This window comes from Triturus cristatus, chromosome 5_1, assembly GCF_964204655.1.
Source record: "Triturus cristatus chromosome 5_1, aTriCri1.1, whole genome shotgun sequence".
NCBI lineage: Eukaryota > Metazoa > Chordata > Amphibia > Caudata > Salamandridae > Triturus > Triturus cristatus.
Window position 1 is genome coordinate 321,659,929 of NC_140587.1, and position 21,630 is coordinate 321,681,558.

Below are 21,630 nucleotides of genomic sequence, written 5' to 3' on the forward strand. Positions count from 1 at the left end.
AAGGGTTTTATCATCCAGCATGATATCCTCCAGTATACTAAACATTGATATTGACAAGGCCTTTGCTTCAATGAACTCGCCAAATATATTCTCCATTTGTAGACTGGTTTGAGGAGAACAATTACTTTGTTTGTTTGTATTTGTAAAGGCATTACTTACCTGTCAAGACACTTACGTTTGCACATCTGAGTGCTATAGCAGCATAACAAGAAAGCATTCAGTCACTGTTAAACAGTGGGCTATGATAAGGTCTATATCACTATTGGACAAACCAGTTGTTGAACACGGGGTTATCAGTGTATAATTGATGTGTGCCATGTGGGAAGATACCTACAGGAAATATTCATAATGTGACCGATTGATGGATTTTATAATACCAATAAAAAATATTGAAAAAATAGAGCGAGGACCCCAAGGTTGATTGGTAGTGTGCCAGATAAGCATTGTCTAGTGGATTGAAAATTGACAAGGTTTTGCAAAAGATGTTAAGCTCATACCATGCAACCTCTCAGACAACAATAGATTTCCTTGTTTGAGGCTATTAGGAGAGGAGGCCGTTTCATGTTGGTGGAACAGTCGTAGATAAGTCAACCACTGAAAGAGGTAATGTGTGTGCATAAGGGAAAGGAAGTTATGGACAGAGTGAAATCAAAGCAAGAGAAATCATGCTGTAAGCACCTGCTAAAGTTGGAGCAGAATAGAAAGGTTAGAATGGGTGACATTGTTAGATTCAAGCTTCCAGGAGTGATCAGGAAGAAGAACCCAGGCTTGGTTCTGAACAGCGCATTACTGATTTATCCAGGTCAGCAGTCTAGAAGTGGGAAAATGGTGTAATAAATCTGTTGTGCCTATTTTCCGGTATGTTTTCCTTGATGGTGATGACTCTTTGATTGAGTCTGGTGACAGAGCTGAAATGTGTATCTTCTTTGTGTGCTTCGCTCCAAGGGTACGTGATTACTTTTGGGAGGCCAAAAACTAATAGGAAACAGTTTACGATGCAACCTGTGTGGTTGAAGGATTATGAATTATACATAATCTAGTTTCCCTGAGCAAGCTGTCTACCTTCACTCAGTCTAGTTTCTTTTACCTCTGTTTTTTAAAGTTGATGTTATTTCCATTGTAGTGTTTAATAGCATGTTTTTTAAATGTTTGTTTATATGTTAAGTGTTGTGGTTCAATGTAATATTGTGTCCCTATTTTGTCATCTGTTATGTGTTTGATTATTCTTATTTTCTAAATAAATGTTGGAAGTGAGGGTCCTTATCCCTCACCGCTGCCACCAAATGCTGGAAGCGGGAGTCCCTGACCCCTCGTTTCAACGTTAGGCTAAGTAAGGACACCGTCTGAGATAGCCCTGCTCACCCCCTTAGTAACTTGGCACGAGCAGCCAGGCTTATCTCCAAGGCACGAGTGTACAATATTTGCAACCACACTCACAGCAACCCAATGATGTCACCACAAATAGACTCCACACGGGTTTTTATAAAATGAGTATAATCTTTATATAAGAAGTTATATGATATGACCACACGATACAAAACCAACATATAAGAATGGGTAGTATTCCTTCTGGTGGGTTGGTAGGTTCTTATCCCCAACCACCACTTCTAACCAACAGTTAAGCTCACTTCTAACTGTTGCCAAAAGGTTAGGCAAGACGTATTGCTAGAATCACACACTTTGCAAAAGAAAAGAAATACTGCAATGCGTAACGATATTCTATTGTACTGTGCAACAGAGAAACAATGCCATACGTAGTGCCACAGTCATGTACTGTGTAATGAAGAAATAATGCACTGCGCCACATTATAATCAGATACTGTGCGATGAAGAAATAATGCAATGCGCCATGTTACAATCATGTACTCTGCAAGGGAAAAATAATGCAGTGCGTAGCGCACCAAGCATGCAGTTCGTCAGGCACAAATGAGATTAGGCGTCATACGAAAGTTCGATAGTTCGTTAGCAGCAATAATGCAAAGTGTAATACGACAGTTTAGGTGCTCCGTTAACAGTGCCCCCAATATAGATCAATGATGACACAAAAGTACTGCTTCTCACTCCGGCCCCAGTACTGCCTCTCCTTGGGCCAGCATGGGCCTAGATCTGAGCCGAAGCAACAGGCTCCTGCAGCTGACAGAAGCGAGAGGCCGAGAGAGTGTCCCTCCGGGCACGCACCCCACCCCAGGTGGTGATCCATGTTACCTGGGGGAGCACAACCCCACTCTCCTCTCCTACTTCAGCGACTTGGGCCTTGATCCAGAACTCCGTCAATGGGTACGGCGGGCTTGGGTCGGCAGCTCAGCTCCTCCAGGGCTGCCGATCCGGGCCGTCAATGACCTGGCCCTCCTTCCAGCGGTTTCAGTGAACACTGAGACCCGCCCTCAGCACTGTGGAGACTTACTTCGAATTCGGTGCACACACTACCCAGGTACTCCTCACCAGCGCCTCTGGTTGCACCTCGACACGCACTCTGCGTGTCCGAGACTCGCCTCTTCTCTGGTGCTCACGATGACCAGGCGATCTTCACCAACGCCCTGGCTGCACCACGACATGCACCCTGCGCATCCGAGAGTCACTTCTTCCCTCGGTGCACACCATGACCAGGCGCTCTTCACCAACGCCTTGGCTGTACCACAACACACACTCTGCGCGTCCGAGTCTCACCTCTTCTCCCGGTGCACACGATGACCAGGCGCTCTTCACGAACGCCCTGGCTGCACCATGACACGCACTCTGCGCTTTCGAGTCTCACCTCTTCTCCCGGTGCACACGATGACCAGGCGCTCTTCACTAACATCCTGGCTGCACCACGACACGCACTCTGCGCATCTGAGACCCACTTCTTCGTTTGGTGCACACAACGACCAGGTGCTCCTCACCAATGCCCTGGCCTGCACCACGACACGTACCCTGCGCGTCCAAGACTCTGCTTACTCCTGCGTGCCCACGATCACAAGGCACAACTTCTGAAGGTCTCAAGCTGCAAAAGCACGCGCACACCGCGTTGCTTGGGACTTCTCCGGAAACATTTATGTTCCCGTGTTTCCAAACAGGGAGCCAGCTCACCTCAGGCCCTTGGGGTTCAAGACACAGCACAAAGCACAGTCCTATTCAAGCAAGGGGACCCAGCGCCTCCAAGCACAGTCCCAACAGTCTCGACCTTAGTTAGAACAGCAAACTGCAGACCAGCCCCAGATCACGAAGCAAGGATTGGTCTTTCCACAGCAGTCTCTTCAGTTGCTCCTTCTTTAGCAGAGGTTCCTCTTGACCACAGAATGGGTCCAAGCCTTTTCAGTCTCAATCCATTTCTGTTTCATTCCAACGTTCAGGGGTTTCAGCTCTCATAGTTATATCCCTTAATGTCTTTGAAGTTCGTTTGTGCTCAGGGGTCCCTGACCCCTCCCTAAATCAGTTCTGGGTGTCTCCCTTCCAGTGTCACCTTTCTCCCTTTGATACTGGATCCTTAATCACTCAGCAGGAGATTGCTTTATAGCACCAGCCCAGGCATTTTCACCTCCCAGCTTCTCCTCCCCCTACTCTCCAGATGCCAGGCAGCCTGGTGCCATCTGCACACCTCCCTGGGTCAAGACCTCTCCCAGCTCCTCTACCCTCACAGATCCAGACAGTCAATCCACATTCAGCAGAGACACACAGAAATGCTTAAAGCACAAAACTCAAAAACTCAGCCACTTTCTAAAAGAGTGGTTTCTGAACACACAGTGACAAAACCACCTTCACAGAAAGATGTGTTATGACACTGTGAGTTCATATATAGTAAACTTCACCTCTCCATTGTAAATTTACAGGAAACTAGGCTAACAAAATACAGTACCCAGCCTCCCCCATTCTGTCCTATGGGCAGAATGGCCTTTCACCAGTGAAAAACGAAATGGAGTGTTTTTCACTGTCAGGACATAGCACACACCTCGGTAGATGTCCTGCCTTTTACCTACACTGCACCTTGCCCAGGGGGTTACCTGGGACCTACCACAGGGGTGCCCCATGTGTATGCAAAAGGGAAAGTAAGGCCTGACAAGTGGTTGCACTTGTCAGGACAACATGCTAACTTAGCACTCTGTGCGCAGGCCCTACACTGAAGGCCTGACTTCCCTTCTCCGCACGCCTTTGCATTACTAGCCCTGGCACACACAGTGCACATCACTAGGGACTTTACTAGTAAGGCAAACATACCAATCATGGCCTACCAATTACCATTACACTTTACATAGGGAACACTTGAACTTTGACACTGATCAGCAGTGGCAAAGCATACAAAGCATCTAAATTGACAACTCTATGTCAGGAAAACAGTCTAGGGGGAAAGCAAAAAGTTTAGGGAACTTTAGCCAAAAAGGCCAAGTCCTACATAAGGTTTGATATGTATGTGTATCGTGGCACCACAAGGCAGTTTCCTTTCATGCTGAGTCATTTGTCTTGAGCCTGCTGCCTGCATGCGGGGTTGGAATAGTTATTTGGGGTTACAAAGCAGAAGAGTCTTGAGATTGCTACTGCTAATACTCTATTGGCTTAGATGTAATAAATAGGGTCACCTTACCAACAGAACCAAAGTCTCTTCTTTACTACAGTATTATGTTATGCCAATTAAAGTTTAGGTCATAAAGAAATATATAGTTATTGGAGGGCATGTGTTGACTAGTCATGTGGTTTATGAATTGCTTTACAAAATGGCCCACTGGAGCAATGGCAAACTTCCAACATAGTGGGCAGACTGCTGTGAGGCATGCAGAGGTGGAGTTTCTGCCACCCGTGTGGCTTCCTGGGGTGCCCAACAAGCTTTGCTTGTTTCCATTTTTGCAAAGTACAGTTATATCCCAAGGAGTGCCCTCTTGTTACTTACCCACCCTCTGTTAGTAATCATATGGCTTTCTGGTGTGATGAAATTTTCCCAGGTGTAAGATATACCAAAGAAGGTGAGCAATCTTACATGCTTCCCATGCCCTCTGTAGGTAAATATGCTGGCTGCAGGGTCAGTGAGATGCTGGTGCCTGGGTCCTCCAATGGCTCTCATGGAAAAATGCAAACACAAGAAGTTTTCTATTGACCTTCAAGTCACACTCACCTGCACACATCGTACGTAGGCCCAAAGGAAATCAGTTCCTGAAATACAAGCGGTGTCAGGATCCTTCGGTCCTTCTATCGGGTGGTTTTACTTGAAGACCTTCTGTGAGCTTGCTTCTATCTGATAGAGACTTCTAGCCTCAGATTCGTTACCTTAAATATTCCCCAAGGTGCAGACTGTATCCAGAAGCTTTTGAGCAGTACCTCTGCGTGCCAGCAGGTTGCATCATTAAACTCTGCATCATCTTCCCTGGTAGTGGCATGCCCAGAGCCTATATAGGCTTCACCTAAACCTGCTGACATCAGTTCTTTTTGTTCCAAGCCATCAGCGCAGATTTAGAGAGAGCTACCTTTCTTCACTTTTTGGACAACTTTTTTAGCACTTTGTTGAGTCTTTTTTAGACTTTGTCTTCCAGCGTGTTAGGGATGCCTCCACCAAAATATGGTGGGGTTTAAACAGATGTCTATGACAGACCACCATTTGTTTTGACTCTGGTGCCTGGACCCAGACCATGACTCCATGGCCTGTGAGGACTTGCGGTCCATGAACCACAAGTGTACTCCCCACATCCCTGAATTTCCTGGAGCCGGAATGACCCTCGCACAACTCCATGAATTTTATGAGGCCATGCACCTCATCTTTAAGTGGCCCAACCCATCTGGAGCACCCTCAGGCCCCATGGGTTCAGTGGATGCCCCAACTGGATTTCTGCCCGCAGATCCACCCTTGGCTCCAGTCAGGCCCCCTGGATCCAGTTCTGGATCTGGACTGGCTCAGATTGCGAGACTGCGACCTTCCCCGGAGCCCATTCCAGCGACGTCATTCCTGGTGCCGATCCCACAGTAGGATTGACCCCATCATCATATCTGACTCTGATACAGAGCTTGAGTGGCATCATCCAATGTCGACTTCTGCGTGGCCGGAACTCAACTTGCCAAGTCAGGTCCAGGCTGTTTTATGAATCTTCATAAAACTTTCCTGAAAGAAAAGGACGTTTATCCACCTTGGCTCCTTCATAGAAGATTTTGCTCCAATTCATCAAGTGGAGGACAAGGCAAAGGGGAGGTCCCAAAACATTGATTTCACATGTTAATTCCTATGGGAAACCTTGCTTCTGATACAGAAAAAAAGGATGAACAGAATTACACCAAATTTTGGAGAAAGTCAGAACTTAATTCAGAACGCATGTTTTTAATAATTTGATGGAAATCCATTTAGCTATTTTCGAGAAAATGGAATTTAAAGAAAGGTTTGTGGTAGGCGTAAAGGGGTTAAAATATTAGATATATTTGAATGGTTGGTCTAGCAATAGTCCAGCGGTACCAAAACAAGTCCCTCTATTTGGCAGATGGGACTCTTTCTACTGCTGACCATTTCGGTATCACGGACTGGAACCAATCCGCTGCATAGGCAATCTGATTGGCTGGCCTCAGCACAGTTTTTCTTTTTGCCCTATTACAGGATTCGGGGAATCGGTCCCCATGTCCTAGAAATGTTTAATAAAAATAGAGTCTAAGGGATACCTTCAACTGTCTGGCACATGTGGGGTGACCCAGAGAGACACGGTCAAATGCCAAATTAAAAACAACTTGGTTTGCAAGACCCGGTGCTGGCCATTGTACCGCAGTTCCACAAAAGTTTCACTGAGGAATCTTTTGTGGTACCTGAGTACTATGGTACCTGCAAAAACATTCTTAAAAAGGAAGACAAGAAAATGTAGGTTGGGTGCTGGGCACCACCTGAAGGAGGCTGGGCACAGACCTTGGTCAGAGTCCAAGTCCTGTGGCCAAACCCCACTAGCTCATGGCCGAAAGCAGTGTGCAATGGGGGCGTTGGATGAATATGATAAAAAAAAACACAGAAATTCATTGAAAAACCAAAGCCTAAAGTGACTTAATGGGTATATATGGTAATAGGGTGTTAACTTACATTCAAAAGAACCTTAAAATTCACTGAAATATGCAAATATTTAACTGACATTATAGCTAAGTGTTCAAAGTAAATAAAAACTGTGTAAAAAACCCACTGAAACACACCAGTAAGTTTACAGAGCTAACTATAACTTGCACTCCCGCCATGAATTTTTTATGACCTTACATATTACATCACTCATGAGATGTTCAATTTCATCATTGATGACATCTCAAAGGATATGAGAATGTGATACAATTCTGGAGGCATCCTTATGGTCAGTCATCTTTTGTTGCCACAATCCTAATACCTGAGTTTTCAGAAAGCGAAGCGCTGTCCCGCTTTCAGTGAAGGAGAATGACATCATGGTGGTGACTCTTTCCCTGGACAGGAACCCTGTTCATAGTTCAGCTGTGAACCAGCCTTGTGCAGTCAACAGTGGCCTGAAGCCACATGAGAAGCAGTGTGCTCCCTAAAAAGGAGAGGAAGGAGGTCCAGGGATGCCATGGACGTTGTGGATGGTCAAAAGAGCATGTTAGTCGCTTATCATTTCCCAAGTGGATCATAGCGCGAGCATCCTTCACAGAAAAGTGCTTAATGGTAGAGGCTGCACTTATAATAATGTTTTGACAGACGGGCCACCAAAGCAGTAAAAATGCAGCAATATATTAGTAGGAAAACATTTTTAAATGCACCGTTTAGCTCTTTAAAACCAAATATTTCTTCCATTTGCTTAAACTCTAAATTAACACCCAACACTTTTAAATCAAGATTTCTCTTGAGCAGTGCTTTGATACAATTCACCTAACTCCAAGTTTAATCTCCTCCTGAGAATGTTTGCGTTGAAGGCATACTTCAAGTATGGATCACATCTCACTTCTTGGTCAAAAGAACTTCTATACTTGAAATATGAAAGATTATATATGTTGTGTGTTTTCAGTCTTGTGAAGCACACCATTGCTTCCATACCTCCCTGAGCTAGGACTCTCCATGGAATACCATGCATAATAATGTAAAGCAGAATCCCATCATTGCTCAGCACATAAGTAATGCAAAAAAAAAAATAATAACAATATACATCAAAGCTGAAAACATCATTTACAGTGTCATAATGCTATTATTTTCAAATTCTACTTGTTTTCTATTTTGCACTACAAGATTGTTTTTTACATTCCTCAAGGCACTCCAGAGAGCGACACTGTTTGTGGGCGGTGCCCCCAAGGATTCTTCTCCAATGAGGTCTCAACAAGAGCGGCGTGTCAGAGGCACACAGACTGCGAAAAAATGGGACTAACCAGGGTCTTCAAAGGAAACACAACACATGACAACATATGTCAGCAACTTGCAGCAGATCCTTCAGCCTCTAAATGTGAAATAGGTATAGTACTACTTAACCTGTTGCATGCAAGCACCTCTGGTTGAAAAGAGGTTTGTGAAAGGCGCAGTGATTTTTAAATGATGCCAGTCTTCTAGTGACAATACTAAACTCTGATTATAGAGACCAACATCATTGCAAAGTTTTAGTAGGGAAAATAGATCATGTCCTACAGCGTGCACTATGACCAGTTTTAAAATTAAGGAAGCTAATAATCAGGAATTACTCATTTTTTTTAGATCTACGTGGCAAAAGTATTGAATGTTTTTAATGTAGCAAGCAGTCGAAATCGTTGTTTGTGACTGTAAAAACATTTTTTTGCCATGTACTTACGGCATTTTATTAATCAGTACAATTTTACAGGGTTCTAAAATGTGTTTGCGACTCCATACGGAGTCGCTCTTTGGTAGGAGTATGTTGTAGATATCCCTTAAAAATAGGGATAACATATGAGATGTGTCATTGTTTTGTGTCTAAATCCTGGTCACAAAACAAATTACTGACACCAGAGTAAGGGTGGTCAGCCAGTTGCAAAAGCGCAGGGGGTCCCACTGGGAAAGGTTTTTGTGGATTAGGCTGTGGTTCAGGAAAATGGCCTATATTTAGAAAAAGTAATTTAAAGGCAGTAAAAGGTATTGGGGTCTGGTGACTCTAAAAGGCAACTTTCCCTTTGAGGGCCATTAAATGGAGTGAGTCACAATTTGCGACCTACATTCATGAGGTTTGTCAGGTTGCAAACCATTATGAATCTGAATTTTATTAACCGACCTATTAGTACATAGTTCTGTTTGTTAAATTGTTTACTTGTCGCAAATTGCAACCCGTCTTTTGCAACCAGTTCTTTGTACTTCTACCCATTCATGTTTTATTGGAGTAGTCTTATAAGAGATGATATATAACATTTAATTCTATATTTTTAAGGACTAACATTTTAGCATCCTCAGTCTGAAAAGAAAAAATGCTTCAGATAGTTCTTTTCAATGAATGAGCGAGGTAACTTGGTTTCTGCTTCATGCATTGGTCAAATATGTGGTTTACATTCTTTCCATGCAGTTTCTAATGGTTTAAAATGTACTCCTATGCAAGGCAGGATATGATGTATGTTTGTTTAAATCACTACTTCTCCTTTCTCTGCAGATATAACTCTGTGTGAGGAAGCATTGTTCCGGTTTGCTGTTCCTACGGACCTTGCTCCAAAATGGTTGAACATCCTAATGCAGAGCTTGCCTGGCATGAAAATGCATGCAGAAAATATAGAACTGATTGATAAAAGGCATAACTCCCATGAAAGGATTTTTCATCTGTTGAAGTTATGGAAATCTCAAAACAAGGGGCAAAATGTTGTCCGTAAGATTATTAAAGGTAAGTGTGAAATGTGGTGTTTGAAAGTACATAAGAACATTGACATTGGTGTTATGGCAATCTGTTGATTGTTACAGTGATTGACTAGAGCAATGCAATTGTCAGACCCACTTCAACTTTGGCTGAACCTAGAAAAACATAAAAATATCAGAATGCATCAGTTTTACTAAAAGAGTAATTGAATGATTATAACATTTAAAAACCTAGAGGTACCAAGCATTCTCCTTGAGACTAAAGAAAACTAAGGCAGTTACAAGGAGAGGAACACATTTGTTTTGAGCTGTATATGAAAAGCAAAATGGATCTCTAATAAGCAAAGATTGATAGGAGGCTTGCTCCAATTAGAGGCTGACAGATAAGAGGAAGACCCGGATGTTCCTCCTTAATACAAGGGATAAGCAACAGTCCCTGAGATGTAGACCAGAGAGAGCATGTAGGTACTTAGTACACTTCCTGTGTACTGAATGATGAACTATTCAAACCCTTCGATTATAAGTGCAAGGTAAAGTTCCAACAGCTTTGCATACCACTGTTTGCTCGTGTGTCGGAATTCTTTGTATGTCAACTTTTTCTGACTGTCATATTATTCATTGGATACATTTTGTAATATCAACCCTGCTGGAGTGGACTGGGTGAAAAAGCCCCGGTAAATGCAGGGCACAAAAATTCGGTGTGGTAAGAACCAAAATCTGTACGTTGTTCTTAATTTTCATGCAAAACGCATAATTACAGTATTTATCAACTCTGAAAAATAAAGAACTACCAAGTTAAGACAAACTCAGAATTGAGGTATTAGAGGGCCCTAATCAATACACTCTTGGCTACTGGGACCTGTGCAATTGGGCTAATTGATGGTATATATGGTCCGAATTAAATATGGCAAGATACAAGCAGGACACAATTCTGGATCAGTGCTGCATCCTGTTCAGAATATATATTTGTGAAAGCCCAATTGCAATATGATTGCATAATCCAGACAAGATGGCATTACATCAAGAATCAACAGACGTTTGCCTGTAGTAGTTAGAAAAGGTAGAATTTTCCATAGTGCTTTGATAAGTGCTTTTATTAAACTCAGGAGCAGGGCCGGACTGGGAACCCAAAGCAGCCCTGTCAATTGTGCCCGACCAGCCCTTGGGAGGGTTGGGCTGTGCAAGTGTGAAGCACTCCTGCTTTTGTTACTGGGGGCCGATATTGCAGCAAAGCTGCAAAACCAGCCCCAGTAACAAAAATGGATCCCACGTGACAAAACCGGGACTCACTGTGGCAAAACCGTCCCCTACCCTTCCAGCCTCCTGGGGAAAACGCCCAATTCCCGCTACGGCCAGTCCGAGTAGGTGGCCCTGCTTAGGAGCTGGGGCAACAAAGGCGTCAAAAATAAAACCTCTGGTTGTATAATCTTGCTTAGACCATAGCTGAGCAGACCACCAAGTGAATTTTATTGACTGGAGTAATCCCACCAGACATCAAAACATCAGTTTTATCCGAGTTTTGTCCAAACGTATTTCTGGCTATCCAGTCTGTCACTAAACAAGATCAAAAGCGTTGGCCTGTTTTTTTTAGGGCCTTATAGCCTGACCATCATCTGTGTATCATAGGCAGGGAGAAGCAAGACAGAGAGAATCAAGGAAAGACATATAATATTCAGTGTTGCAGTGGGGCTAAGGGACAATCCCAGGGTCGGACTGGGAACACAAACCGGCCCTGGCAATTGAGTCAGGCGGGCTGGGAAGGGGGGAGGGATGGATGCGTGTAAAACACACAGATGCTTTTGTTATAGGTGGCCGATATTGCATCTATGCTGCAAAACCACCCCTTGGCAACAAAAATGGTCCCCCTGCAGTCCAAAACTAGCCTCCACCCTGGCAGCCCACCGGGGAAACGCCCAGTACCCGCTACGGCCAGTCTGGCCGTGGACAAGCCACATGGTGCTCCAAAAGCAAGTGATGTAAACCTGGAGCAGAAGGGAGACCAAAAGACAGCTTTAAAGTGGTGAGAAATAAATGGTGTAATCCATCTTCAGGTGCAAGAGACACCACCCATGCCACAAAGTCTGCTGACCTCCCCTGGATGATGGGCAATGCCAGTTGTGGCAGAAGCCCTTTGCCGTGGAAGAAGACCCGTGACTGCACTCTGCAACGGGGAGCTCACCAGTCAAAGAACTGGTCCTAACTTCTTTTGCCAAGATGTACCTTGCTCACGGCTCAACTTTGTACCAAGTCTACCTTAAGGTTTGCATTCAGTCTGTGACGGCTAGTGTTGTTTCAATACTGTTTCTATATGAAAGGGTAATGAGAATTAGGATTTATTTAACACCAATAATGATGGCAGCTGGTAGACACATAACTGTGTTTACATAGCAGAGAAGAGCAAGGCAGGTAGACCGGGGGCCATAGGCACAGGTCAGTGAAAGTATTTTTAGAGCCACGAGGCAAGGAGACAAACTATTGCTAAGACCTGTAAGGGAATGCCAGTATCGTGAGCAAAAGGCAGGAATGAGAAGAGGGTCCGAAGAAAAACAGCACAAACGCAAAAGAAAAATCACTCATCAATGAAATCACTTAGAAAGCTCTAAAACATCCCATTACAGTTCAGCAGAGATTTTTTCTGTATTCAAATAAGACGACTTCTAAACAGACCGACCATTCTATGTACAGAAACATGTTTGGTGACCTTCATGCATGATAGACCGAGATAGAGAATGGCATACAGTCTCAGGGGAAAGAGGTATAGGGCGCTGCCATTAAACCAGCATTTCGAATGCATTTCTTCTACGTAGATGACATTAACTAGGCAACATTACATAGAGAGCAGATGCTTCGAGTCACTGAGGAGGTCTTTTTTAGGTTTGAGGAGCATGATGGGAACATATTCAGAATGAAAAAGACGGTAAGACCCAAAGTGCCTACATTGTGTCTGATTCATCGAAGTATCCAATCAAAGTTCACCCAACCACTTGCGATCTGAAACTGTTTCACACAGCGTCAAATTTCAGAGCTATACTATTCTTAGTGGCAATGCCAGGAAGCACACACAAGTGTGCCTAGCTTTTTGGGGATTTGGATAAAGCCTGACAAATTCCATTTCAGCACAGCACAGCACACAGGATATAACCAGGGCCGGACAGGTAACACAAACCAGTCTGGCAATACAGCTGGACTGGGGGGAGGGGTGGCACGGGGGGGGGGAGGGGTGATAGTGAGAAGCACTGCTGCCACCAGCTGCTTTAGCACTTCTGCCGATTTTGTTACAAGTGGCTGATATTGCAGCACTAATGCAAAACCGGCTACCGGTGCCCGCTACGGCCAGTCCGGCCCTACATATAACATAGAGTGGCTTTGGGTCAGCCCACTTCAACTATTGGCTTTTCTTGTGTGAACCCCCTGCAGCCAGTGCCTTTCTGGGTTGTCTGTCACATATTCGCATATGTGTGGCAGAACTGTGACAACTAGTTTACCACCACTTTGCACTGGATATAACCATTTAAAGGTTTGAGGTCTCTAGTTTTTCTCTTTTATTTATTGTATTTCAGTGGCATGAGAAAACATCCCCACTCATAAGGGGCTCAAAATAGTGGCTCATACCTTTTTGCAATAGATAGCTGCCACTTGCAAGCGAGAGATTAAATGCTGTCATTTTATAGGTTTCGTATTCATATCACTTGTAATTGGTATCCCTGCATTTGTCATCAAGTGTTTTCATATGAGAAGCCAATTGGTTTTTGCTAAGGACAGGGAGAAACTCTGGTGCATAGATTGCTTTACATGCATTAAACTGCATAGCCAACAACGTTTTACATTCTAACTCAGTAACACCACACCTTAGTTCTACTGCCTTTCAGAAACAAAAATTCCTTTTTGTTTTTCTCACTGGGTCGTTCTAAGAGGCATAGATAAGTCCAGACATGGTTCCCATAACTTGCCGTGCCTAGGGATTGAAGTTGTATCTCCGAATGAGGACACATGAGGAATAAACATGCCTGGTGCCCCAGTGCAGAGGGGACATACCCTAGTAATTTAGGTGCTGAACTGCTATTGGTGTGGCAGGGCCAAGACTGATGGTATAAACACTTTATCTTCCTCTATAATGACAGAGCAAAGCAAAGAATTAAAGAAAATCATTTTACCTGGGTGAATGATCAGTAGTTATGATTAGTCCAATAATTTTCTTCCAACACTTTATGTTCTTTATTGACTCATCTTAGAGTCACAAAGTAACACAAATTAACACAAAGCACAAAATCACCTGGACCTGCCAAGAGGCTCTCACCATCAGGGTAGGGATTGCAAGATTTTAACTGAAATGAAGAATTTCGATACAGTCTGTGCCCTGGGGAGGTTTATGCAAAGAGTAAAAGAAAACTTGAAAGGTGTCTAGTATCTTTATGCCCCCCTGTTCACACAGCTGAGATAAGACATATGATTCAAATGAAGGTTTAAGGATGTTTATCCAGAATTGTAAATTGATGTATTAATTGCCGGCGCCTGGGGGGAGTTTATATAAAATCTAAAGAAACCCGACCAGAGTTAGTAATGGAAGGCTTGGCTTATGGTATGTAAAGTGAACTACTAGGTCTGAAACATGGTATAGTATTTTAAATCATGAATTTTAAGATGATGAGTTTATGTAAAAAAAATGTATGATTGTATGTATGGTATTTAAGTTGTTTTTATGTGTTTAAGGACTGTGGAGTCCAAATAAACTTGGTCATGAACTGAACTGAACTGATTGCAAGATGCAGTCTGCCGTAAACAGTCTGTGCCCAGGAAAATGCCTTAGACTGGGTTTCTTCTTTGATAGGTCCTTAATGGCCTTGGAATTTAGACTTGTTGTGCAATTCCTTGAATAACAAATGAAGAGCGCAACGTCTCTTCTGTAGCGTTCTTAGTTAGGGCCTGGCTTCACCTCTTGCTTATTCTGTGTGGGTCACGGACCTTCTCGAGCATATCTGAAATATCCTTTGAGGCATTGTTTCATGTATTGTTTTTTTTTGTACACTTAACACCTCTGGGAACCGTTTGTCTTCCTTGGCATGCCCAGCAGCATCAAACATTTTCCATTTCTCTGCACCATCATCTTGATGGTAGAGGCCCAGTCAACCAATGGTTTATTTCATAATTTCTGCAGCTGCAAATGTTTCCCAAAGTCACATTTTCCGCCCCTGAGGGGATATGGTAGATGTGTAATTTGGAGTTAGGTTTCTCGGTTGCCATCCTGCTACTTTGGAGCCTGTATAGTATGTACTACAATGTGTGCTGAGGCATTTTGCAGGGCAGTGGTACAGACACAGAATGCCACCCAAATACAGCTAGTTAAAAACAAGCATTGGCAAAGTCATTTGGTGTGGCTTATAACTGATCAAGCAGACCTACCTTATTACACAATTTCAATCCGCTTGCTTCAGAGGTTCAAGAGATTGACAGAAAGGTATTTTATTGCTCATCAGCACCATGGGCTGGTGTAACTTTCACATCCCTCAGCCGTACTGGTTATGGGCACAAGGCAAAGCAAGCCAACTCTTCTTAAGTTCTGGGTCTTGGCTCTGATAGAAGGGTTCCAGACCTCATTAATATCATGGACCTTAAATGGTATGTAATGGTATACATAAATTATGTATTGAGATGCAGATATCTGTGTCATGTTTTATTTTTTTATGTTACTTCTCTTCTGAAAGAATAAATGAATACCATGCTCCAAGGCTGCAAATAGGAAATACCATTAACAATGGCTTTCAAATGTCACGTCAGGTATGTAGTTAGCTTGAAAACAAATAAAAAACAGCCACTGATAAGTGCACCCTAAATATTTAAAGTTTAATAAAACATCCATATCTGCTTTGTTGGAATGAGCACAAGGGATCTATGTATTTTTATTGCATGAAAATGATTGAAACCATTAGGTTCAAGATGCATTAAAAAAAGAGGCCTGTGGTGAATTGATCATGGCCAAGGAATGACCAATTGTAGAGCTGGAGTGTTGATAAATCAGTGGTACCCTCAGTTTTAAATGGGGTGAGAAAACCTCAGGAGTGGAGGAGCGGGAGTCCTGATGGGTCAAGGTAAGGCTTCCACTATGGCAAACTATAAAAGATCCTCTAAATACCAAAATAGAAGCAAAGTAATGCACATGGCATGGAATGAAACAAAATAAGTTAGCACTTTAAAAAACCTCAGTATGTGTGTAGAGCAAAGCCAACACCTTCTTCAGAGGCATCACTCTACTCCCCTATTGAGACAAGTTGTAATTATAACTATCCCCAGAGATTAATGAATATTACTCATTGCTTGTCTTGTGTTTTTTTATGCAGACATAGATATTTGTGAAAAGGAGGTGTTTAATCATATCGGAACCTTGAATCTCACCCTGGAGCATCTTATGGCGCTTAAGCACGCTTTGCCAGGCAAGAAACTAAGACAAGAGATTGTGGAGAAGATCCCAGTGACATGTCCTCCTTCAAGGCAAATTCTGAAACTGCTCAGCCTATGGAGGACGAAAAGTGGCAATCCTGACACAATTAAAGCACTGCAGCGTTTGAAATTTAGAAAACTCCCTGAAGAATTAGGACAGAAACTAAAGAAATTGGTTAAGTTCCTTCATGGCGCAAAGATGTATAGAATATACCAGAAATTATTTTTGGAAATTATTGGAAATCAGATGCAGTCACTGAAACATAGCTGCTTGTAACTACAAACAAAAACTATTTTAGTGGCTGAAAGAACAGTGGCCTGGAAGAAGTTATTTTTTTCAGCTTGATTATTTATTGAAGCATGTGTGTGGTAGTGTGAGATTTAAAAATGTATATTAAGTCCTAAATGAGGGTCCACTGTGGCAATGAAGGACCTAATTATGCAGCAGGAATGACTAAATTATATAGAAAAATGACAGATTCTGTGGCAATATTATTCTGCTATTTTTTTCAGTTTAACATATATAAATACTACCAGCGCAAACGTTTCACCTCATTAGTACCAGTTTAACTCCTGAATAAAGCAGTCATCAACTGAAAGGTGTTCAGTTAAGCTTTGCAAAAGAGCTGTCCCAAGCATTGTACCTTGTTTGATATCTTTGTTCTAACTTTTGAACCGATTGAGCTAGAAACAATTTATGCAGAATTTAGGGGATTATGGGGCAAGTGCGGCCAATCCGTAGTTGCATGGAAAACATGATGCTGCAGAATCGCATAATTCATAACGAAGTGTTATATTATTTTTTCATAAATTAAACATATGTCTTTTAAGAAGTGCGAATAAAATGTAGTTGGACGTTCTGCAAAATGTTGACACAAATTCCATTTCAAAAAGTCTGCCAGCAGGTTTATGTACAACATTCGGTTTTTGAAGACTCCCAATGTAAAGTTGATATGATCGTGCATATGTTTTGTCAGTCATTAAGTATGAATATAATATGTATGTTGTAAATATTTCTCTGTTGTTGTTTAAAAGAATGAAGCTAGTGGGTCTGGGATCATTGTCTTTATCAGACTCTATCTCCACTGTTGTGAGGGAGTTAGCGATGTCTAGTGACCCATTAAAGAATGTAAAGCACTGAGTACCATCTTCCAATAACTTAAAGGTGTTTGTATTTTTAAAGGTGCGATAGCATGCAAATAATATCCAGTAGTCCACGTTTTGAGAATAAACCATCATCCTCCATTCTTAGATCTTGATCCAAAAGGGAACTCAGACAAATGATTCCTTGAATGGTTTAGTTGTGAGATGTTTTCTGAATCAGTGGTTGTTTGGTTCAGCTCTGCTTTGGGGGCGTAAGCCATTCTGCAGTTTGGTGACAGGTACTAACAGGGATTGGTCACCATGTCTACATGTTTGCATGCCTTGTATAGGTATTTTGAGGTCAGATGTTGTGCAGCAGAATGAAGGTTTCTGGATGGGGTGTAATGTGGGGTGAGTATTTGGAAGTATGTTGAGTCCTAGTTCCACTGGCCTTATGGATAGTCACGAGTATCTTGAATTTGAACCTGGTATCCACTGAGAGGCAGTGGTGAGCCTTTAGGGCTAGGATGGCATGGTGTCATTTAATTATTTAGGCGTATTTTGGTAGCTTTGGGTCTTAAATTTCACCCAGGAGGACATTGCCTCTGCCCATTCTATTTGAAAGCTATTCCCTACTGATAACCCCCTACAGGTTTCCTTGGCCCACGGAATGTTTCATGCCCCACCTAATTATTACAATGAGCTGAGCAACATAGGAAGGGTCTTGAAGCAAGTCACATTCACAGGCTTTGGTTTTAAAAGGATTTATCAAATTGCTCCTAACATGAAGTCTCTACCCTGACTTTTAGGATGTTAACGGAGATCAGAAAGTTTGGAACCACTGTAGACTTCCGTACTTAAATCAGATTGTCAAGTCCTACCAGCCATACAGATGGCTAAATTCCACCTTCTACAACTTGATGGCTATTTTTCCAAGCAAGTATGTATGCTTTAGTAGGTGACTTCCTATCTACGATGCTCGACTCTCAGGAATGTCCTCCCTGTCACTCTCAGACTTTCTAAGTCCTTGGTACATGGCAAACATTCTTCTCTTTACATCAAACTACGAACTTGCCTCAAAGGCAAGAGCCAGAGGCCACCTCAACCTGTTCAATGAATCTGGTTGTCTTGATTCTATCAACCTTTAACTTGTTAGCACTCTAAAAAGACCATTTAGCAGCAAAAACATTATTGATCAAAACAAAGCTCTGTTCAAAATTTCCTAATTTCACCAAATTGCTGTTACTGGCAATGTTGAATGCTCCTAGAACAATGACAGCCAGGAAAACAAGCAGGGCATTTTACGTTTAATCTTTATTGAACATTCCTGAAAAACTGCTACCAACAAAAACATGGAAGGAGAAATTTTGACTTTTGTATTCACCGCAGCTGAATAATTCCTTAAAACGTCATTTTGGATTGTGGTATAGAGTAAGATGTACACGTTGTGGCATATCCTATCCTTGATAGGGCTTTGTCTGATAGATTTAGAATTTCTGAAGAAGCATGAAAAATGACTACATCTACTTACTGTAGACTAGCTACATGATTTGCCTAGATTAGCAATGTTTTTGAGGATTCACAGGAAACCCAAAGTATACTCAGTACTTTGTAGAACAGAAACATGCATTTGCACATTTTATTTATTTCCCATTTGCCCCTAAAATATATGGGATTTTAGCAATCTTTGGACCACCGATTTGAACACTTTCCTACTAACTACTAATACACTTACTAAGGCATGTTTAGCAGTAGGATTATGGAAATTGAGTGAAAAACCATTGAAAATGTTTGGGAATATCCACAATGTCACATTATCAAAGGCACCTCACAACCCCTCCATTTGAAATATCCATGTTCATACATTAAACTCTAGACACGGGTCTGAAACATCTGCCAAATGTGCAGAGGTATTTTGCTGTAGAAACTTCAAGTTGCTGCTTAAAAATACACAATTCTTCATTCTGTGAATAAGGATTTGGGAATTTAAGTATTAATATAGGCTCTTATTTATGAAGGGCTTGCACCGCCGTTGCACCATATTTCTGTGACGCTGCGGCAGCGTAATCAATGCGCTCTATTTACAAAGTGACGCATCTAGGCAGACATAATGCCTCAGGTATAATGTATGCAGGGTGGGCGTTCTCCCATAAGAAAAGCCTTGTAGAAGTGGCGCAGTGAAATTTATGAGAATTCACTACGCCACTTCTACAACTTGACTGCATCGAAATCCTCACACCTGCTTCAAGCAGGCGTAAGGATTGACGCAGGTCTTTATACATGGGTCTCGCCCATGGGTCATGACACATTTCTGGAGTTGCGTCAGAATTCCTGATGTATCTGTAAATCCTTGCGCCATGGAGCACCGTATTATAAATAAGGCACATTTATGGTGTCGTGAGGATGGCGCTATAAAAAGTGATGCATCGCTGTTTTTGCCCAGCGATGCGTCACTTTTCATAATGAACCCTCCTATTTGTTTCGATCATAAATGATGATTGTGACTGTAAGATATTTTGTGAATCAGAATTTAGGCATGTGATCTCACAAGTACGATAACTCTATCTGCACCAACCAATTCAAATTCAGTATTTAAACAATATAGTCAATCATATTAATTAATAAAACAACCAACAAAATGTTTCCACATTTAAAACCAATGAAAACATTGGAATTTAAATCCTTAACATATACATTGAACTTCCTAATGGTGTCTTCAAATTGTTTAACCAGGGCCTGAGGTTTGGAATAAACATACCAGGAATCCTGATAGAGTCGTCTTAACTGGAAATGCATTATACATAACTTCCTCTGCAACTTTTTTTTTAATTCAAACTACTTGTATATATAACTAGCACTTAAAGTAAATATTTATGGCATCAGAATCCCAAGATAACTTTTACTATTAAGACTGATTAAAGAAAGAATCACTGTCACTCGGAACGAACTCAAAAGTATATATTTATGTACATATTTTGCTATGTGTTTGAATCTGCGTAACAGACATTAACGTTGTATTCCATAAGCTACTTCTATTCAATTGATGTTTCGACTTTCTATTTTGTATGTATTTTTTTATTGTTACATTTTTATAGAAGTTTTCTTATTTTGCTAAAGAATTAAAAATATGAGAAAAGGAAAATAAATTATTTGAACAAACGTTTTTTACTTCTGAGTGCTGTGTGTTATTTCCTTCAAACTACATTTACTGTAATTTGCATGACTTATCATCTTCCTACCCGAAATCAGTGCCCTGTTCTCCAAGTGTCTCCTATGCTTTGAGTGGTTTAATGAAGTGACCAAGGGTCACCATGTCTCTGAAGTCTCACAGAACATCACATAAACAATCCTTCTGACATCCCAGAGCAGTGCTTGGTATTCTGAGGAGAGCGTTATTAAAAGTATTATCAGTTTGAGCAAACAGATGTTCAAGCCACAATGCAACACAATTCAATGGTGGCTGAACATGAGATGCATATGTAATGCTATATTACAGTTTTACCCTTAAATCATATTGGCGCACACTACCATAATAATATTATGTTATCATTTTAAGGGGGGATTTACTAAGATTTTACGCCGTGCTTGCTTCACAAAAGTGATGCAAATGGGTGCAATTTTTTATCTTCGAATTTACTTTCCAGCACTAAACTTGTTTAGCGCTGGAAATAATGTGAAAGTAACTCAAAGCAGTGCAGACCATGGATTTGCATTACTTAGTGCCGAGGGGGCGGAGCATGGGTGTCCCCATGAAACCACCCAAGGTTTCTGACATTAGACCCAATTTACTAAACAAAGTAGACAGGGTTTAGCATCAGAAAATGGTGCCCTTTTAAAGTAGGGAAAAGGAAAGAGAAATGCTTTCTTTTCTCTTTCCTTTTCCAACTTTGTACATGTGCTGCAGTTTACAGCACACATACAAAGTCAGAAAAGGGTTGAAGTCAGTGTATGTATGGTATTTTGAAATGGAAGGGGACCCTTCCAGTACAAATACCTATGCTATACTCACCATGCACCATGGCGCAAAGGTTTCTCCGAGGCATATAGCAGCAGATTTCAGTGCCGGCGATAGGGAGAGGCGAGGAGAGTGCCTTATTTCAAGGAATTTGTCACTCTCTCCTCATGCAGCGCAGCATTTACGGCTGCTGCCCTGCGCTGCGTGTGAACTTTGTAAAGCTGGCCCGAAGTTTTGTTATCACTCACCATTTGGTTATGAACAAATTCATACATCCACATGATAATTATTTGTTATGTTCATATATTTACACATAATACTATAAAATAAACCAGTGAGAAGTCATAGTCATGCCATGTAGTGTCATATCCCATCCTGTTATGGGATAAGGATTTATAAAGCTCAAACTGTTACCTGAGAAGGCGATTTGGTGCTAAATCCAGCAAGAAGCAAA

General features: G+C 41.9%; 1 protein-coding gene across 1 annotated transcript in view; it reads left to right on the forward strand.

Annotated features, from left to right (window-relative positions):
- The window catches only part of TNFRSF11B (TNF receptor superfamily member 11b), a 61,499-nt gene extending 41,115 nt beyond the window's left edge, over positions 1 to 20,384 (forward strand). Inside the window, exons 3-5 of the mRNA XM_085605061.1 lie at positions 8,175 to 8,372; positions 9,507 to 9,731; positions 16,039 to 20,384. Coding sequence (XP_085461187.1) covers positions 8,175 to 8,372; positions 9,507 to 9,731; positions 16,039 to 16,415 — 800 coding nt within the window. The 3' untranslated portion in view covers positions 16,416 to 20,384. The remainder of the gene's footprint in view (positions 1 to 8,174; positions 8,373 to 9,506; positions 9,732 to 16,038) is intronic.
- The last annotated feature ends 1,246 nt before the right edge of the window (positions 20,385 to 21,630 follow it).